The sequence below is a fragment of the Aptenodytes forsteri genome, unplaced genomic scaffold, assembly GCF_000699145.1.
Source record: "Aptenodytes forsteri isolate BGI_AS27 unplaced genomic scaffold, ASM69914v1 Scaffold1, whole genome shotgun sequence".
Lineage (NCBI taxonomy): Eukaryota > Metazoa > Chordata > Aves > Sphenisciformes > Spheniscidae > Aptenodytes > Aptenodytes forsteri.
The window spans coordinates 5,074,426-5,079,783 of NW_008795035.1; the positions used below are offsets into that span (position 1 = coordinate 5,074,426).

At 36.3% G+C, this 5,358-nt stretch overlaps 1 protein-coding gene across 1 annotated transcript in view; it reads right to left on the reverse strand.

Moving 5' to 3' along the window:
* Positions 1–256: 256 nt before the first annotated feature.
* Positions 257–5,358, reverse strand: part of CFAP161 (cilia and flagella associated protein 161) — a 72,546-nt gene continuing 67,444 nt past the window's right edge. The window contains exons 5-10 of the mRNA XM_009276622.1: positions 5,136–5,225; positions 4,726–4,961; positions 3,320–3,404; positions 2,651–2,809; positions 1,404–1,477; positions 257–443 (exon numbers count right to left, since the gene is read on the reverse strand). Coding sequence (XP_009274897.1) covers positions 257–443; positions 1,404–1,477; positions 2,651–2,809; positions 3,320–3,404; positions 4,726–4,961; positions 5,136–5,225 — 831 coding nt within the window. The remainder of the gene's footprint in view (positions 444–1,403; positions 1,478–2,650; positions 2,810–3,319; positions 3,405–4,725; positions 4,962–5,135; positions 5,226–5,358) is intronic.

Sequence of the window (5,358 nt, forward strand, 5' to 3'; positions counted from 1 at the left end):
TTTGCCATCAGTGAACATGAAAATGGGAAAATGAACCCTTCCTGATTCATGAATTTTTGATGTTGTGCATGGTTCATCAAATTTTATTGGTTTTTGCCCACTGTATAACCTTGATGAGTTAATGAGATTATGCAATATTACTAATGGTAGACTTTCATTTCCATTTTTAAAACAAACATCTCTAAAATCTGAACAGAAAAACCAAGAATTAGAATCTCATCAACCTCTGTCGGCTGTAGTCTGGGATTTTTGTATTCTATGTCTCTTCATGAAACCCGTTCTTTCTGGTCCCGCCTGGGCGAGGGTTGGGTCTATCAATCATTGTACCGTCCTCATCGCTGGGATTTCCTGTAACTATTACCCAGTAATTCTTATCTTCTTCAGCTTTATGGGAGTCCAGGTAAGTGTGACAAATTACTTCATATTCTTTTCCAAAATAAGACCTGCAAAGTCAAATAAAAGGGGACGGGCAGGGGGAATTAATATCTACACAACTTCAGCAAATCTGCATTATCTGTAAATTGTTCAAGGTTTTCTCATGTTTCTCTTGGCTTATTCAGAAATCTCACCATGCACTTTCAAATATCAGACCCTTACAAGAAACACAATAGCCCACTTTGTGTCCTATGAATAATTCAGGAATTTGAAATCAAAGGGAAATGCCACCTTTCTAGCTTCAGAGCTAAAGCAGCCCCATCAGTATAAGGCACCGACACACTGACTCAGTATGTACAAGCTGGTTAGGTTCTCATCACCATTCACATTACCACTCCTCTCTGACTGAGGAAGACTCTGGCTACTTAATCACTGTTTCAGCCTCAAACTTTCAGACCTTGTTTCGTCCTCAGAAACCCGATACAAATCCTCAGTCACATCTTGCTCTGAATTCAATGGGAAACAATTGGTATACTACTTAACAATGCTTAATCGATATTAATTTAATATATGCATATTAACTTGGATTGTTGGATTAACTTCAATTGGTTGAGAGATTGATTCATATGGACATAAGCAACATACAGTTTTATGCAGTGTGTTTTTATTTAGTTGTATTACTCCTTACGCTTCTTAGCATACCATTTTTTTCTTCAAAAAAACCCCAAGCAACTGTAATTGCTCAAGATATTCAAAGGGAGAACCACCAAGAAACTAGAGAAGGCTAGAAGCATGATATGATAGGACCTAAAAAGAAAAAAAAACAAGTAAGACTGAGCTCATTGTCTGCAGCATCCCAGTGGCACACATTACAGCCCAGAAATAAAATAAGGGAAAGGAGAATGTGCATTCTGTGTTCTTTTCCATTGCCTCAGTGCGTTCCTAAAGCAACTATCTTGCTTCTTACAGTAATTCTTGATGTCGGCACATCATTATGCACATCCCTGCCAGTTATAAATTAATCTTACCTTGTCCAAAAGTTCCTTGGAACGGCTAAGCTCCGGTTAGTATGGCAATGAGTAATAATAATTTTAGAGTTTGCCTGGAAAAAAAACAAGGGAAGACACTTGACAGAGATTTTTACACTAATTTTAACTATTCTTATTCAAATTAAATGCTTTTATTTACTGCTTAGTGTAAGCCTGCATTGCTCTGTATCACTCTGAGACTGCTGTACATTATTGATAGTGAGATATTTTACACCTTATCAGTTCTCAACACAACTGTCTTAATAGCTCAGACCAGCCAAACGCTTAGCCATCAGGTCAGACACATTCTCCTGTCCAATACATTCTATTCCACTCCCTTGTGTTGGGCACTTCAAAAATAAAATAAAATAAAACAAAATATAATGAAATATAATAAAAATAATAAAATATAATAAAATAAAGCCAAGCAAGTAGTAGAGAGTCATTCCAGTGGCCTGTGCCATCAGGGTGGTTCCGCTTATAACTGATATTTGCCATATGAGAGATCCAGATGGTTTGGAGAGACAGCCTAGAAATGGACCTTTGTATTTTACCAATTTGCAATTTTTTATGTATAACAGAATTAATTTTTAGTCACCCCCATTTACCAATACTGTGAATAAAGAATGTTGTCTTTAACAATTACATAATTTTGACTGTGTTTATTAGTGAGCTGATTCATGTAAACGAGTCACAGTTCAAGGCTGTAGAGGAACAGTTGTATTTGTGATATTTTGCTATACACCCAGCACTTCAGGAAGCCTAGAAGTTATGTGGAACAGGAAAATACTGCACCTGCTTAATGTATTTACAAAACCACATTTGGAAAAGCATCCACTTATTCAGGTGCCTTGGAGGTTTTTTTTTAATGCTTTTTAAATTTAATGTACGGGAGTTCTCAATTAATCACAGCTCCTAATATTGGAAATGGAATTTAGTGCTCAGAAGTCCTGAAAAGCAGATTTCAAGTCCTGCACCCTCACAACACGATAATGTCGACCTTTAAAAAATTCTGATGAGAAAAACTGAGCAAGTCAACCTCAAAATGAACACCAGAACCTAATAGTTACGTATGCAGATTCCCTGGTTAAAGAGATTGTTCCTTCCCTCTCCCCCTTCCTAAAATTACAGGTCAGAACTTACATAAGGAAAATATGTGAGTAAAATGGACACAACTTTTTTCTAAGTACTCCATCTACTGTTTCAATTAAATCATCATAACATTTTCTACAGTTTTAATTTCTTACAGGAACTGGAAATCCTTCATATTCAAGACGCAGCTGTGGGTCCAAGAAGGTAGCTTGCCAGCAAGTCAAATAGGAAAGCTCATCTGTCAAAAATATTTGGTGAAGGTAAGATTTTTTAGCAAATCTTATAAATGATTTATGGTCACTTGCTAGATATAACTGTAAATAAAAATATATGTTAAGGGCAGTATAAATATAAAAGAAACAAGATACATAATTTTAAAAAACATTTTTCAACACAAAAAATTTTCTCTCAGCTCCTGAAAAATCAGTCTGCCAAGCTAAAGCTACACATACAAAACCCATAACACAAGAAATGAAATCTTCCCATTTTGGATTTATTTAAAGAAAAAGTAAAAAAAAAAAAAATCTCCCTCTAATGAATTCTTTCATGATTCACAAGCTAATTTTCATTTCCTTTTTTCTTTTTTTTTTTAAAATCTCCTTTATCCAGTCATTCTGGCTGACAGCCCCCTTGGCCTGCACACCTGATCTCAGGCAAGTTGCACAAACTTTCTAAATAGGTATTGCTTATCTTGATCTACGTATGATTCTGAATCTGCTCTGTAAAGCTAAGATGTTGAACCACTGTACAGCTTTATATATATATATATAGTAATTAAATGCACACTATCAGTATATGCTTTCATTGCAACTTTACTGCCTTACCATTTGGTCAGAAAACCCTCCTGTTGTCCCAAGACCAAAGTTTTGCCCAAATCTAATCGGTTCACCCACTGCACCTCCATCAACCCTGTTAAAATCGTAAAAAGGAAGAAAGAGACATTCAAATAATCAGCTTTACTATTCTTTTTAGTTTTGTTTTGTTCTATAGTTAGGTCTTGTGGCAACGCTTTGTATTAAGTTTACCTTTAAAAATAGGTAAAATATCTTAACTGAAAAGACATTTCATACTTGACTTACTGGTTAAAATATTTGGCAGAATAGAAATAGACTTCATTGATTACTTTTTATGACGTATTCATTAACATGTGGGGTGGAAAAGTAACATCCAATGGAAAATCAATGGGAATTGAGCACTGAGGCCCCCTTTAAAATATACTTAATACAAGCATCTGAAAAATCACAGACTAAAAGCAGAACAGTCTGTGTTTGTGTTTGTCTGTAACTTAACATATGTTGCTAATAAGATATGTAACTGATATTCAATAATTTGGTTCATTACATCAACATACGTGCTGGTATATCCCTATTTCCAGAACGATTTCTGTATTTTACATTAAAGAATGACTAAATTAAGTGCTAGGCTTTCTAAGTATATTCAGCGTAAAAAAAACTTATGCAGCTGATGAACTTAGTAGTCAGTTAATGAGGGACTTGATAGCATTCAGTGCCAGCGACTGTAAGATCAGACAGCAGCTAAGCAAAAATATTTTGGTTGCATTTCTAGAAGGCCTAAATTATGCTCTTGGCATCAAAATTCTTTCTTAGGTCTAACCCAGTGTTTTGCTCAATCAGGATTATATGGGTTAGTTTGTACTCTTATGCACTATTATTATTGTTAAATACATGCACTCAGGCAGAGCCTTCCACTGTTGAGCAGGAACCTGTTCTGTTTCTTCTCCCACAAACAGCTGGAATTAAATATGTTTTTGAGAGAGAGAATATGCTGTTTGCTTAGGGGTTTTTTTAGGACCACAGAAACATTGTCCACTTCATGTACAGCAAAAGCATTGACACAAATTTCTGCTTCAGAGACCTTATTTGCAGGAGAACGAATAATAATACTAAGGGCTTTTTGGACATGTTTTGTATTCTACAGCTGAAATATGACCGCGTGAAAAACAGCTGCAGAGTTTACCAAATGATACGGTGAACTCGATTCTGTTTTCACACCAGTTCTAAGCTGATTTCAACTTCCTTGGAATTGTTCACAGTAATATGCGGAGCAGAATCAAGCTTAATGCATCACCCAAGGTAAGTATCTTTCTTTTAAATAAACTAATCTTACTCAAATTCATTTGTATATTGGCAAACTCCATTGCACGTTTCTCAAAACAAGATACTGAAAGCTAACATAATGGTTGAAAACAACTCAGAATAAAGTACCAAACCTTGAAATACAAAAAGTATTTCGACCCACAGGGTCCACACTCTCGACTGCGCTAACTCCACGAGGGGCTTGCACTGATTTGGCCGAATACATGGATATTTCATCCAGATTAATTGCCAGAGTCAGACTGCCGCACGCTCCAGGGTAATTCTCCGCTGAGGATTTGTTGTCTGGGTTCAAAAGCATCACGGTGTCTCCAAAATGAAGAAATCCATCCTTAGATACCGACAGCTGTATCTAAATTAAAATATACATAAATTTTAGCAGAATTATCTGAACCTAATATCAGAAGTCTTTTAGCATATAAAATGCTAATCCATAGCATTCTTAATGCATAAAAGAACACTGATAACGGCTATGCCATTCTATGTGGAGTCATAGAGGATTGGCATAACCTTCTTAAAAAATTACCTTCTTTAAAAGATTATCTTGAAGTTTGTTTATTTTCTGTATTAAAAGTTCTCCTCGTTCTCTTTTGCGCATAAAATCCCTCAGCCGGACCTGCTCGCAAAGGAGAGAGTGGGCAGACATGTTATCCAGCACTCACAGTCTCGGGTTTAAACGGAATTTAAAGAATCGGGGGGAAACACCGTGAGGTGAAGAGGCAGGCGAGGGGCCCCCGGGGGCAGCGGGG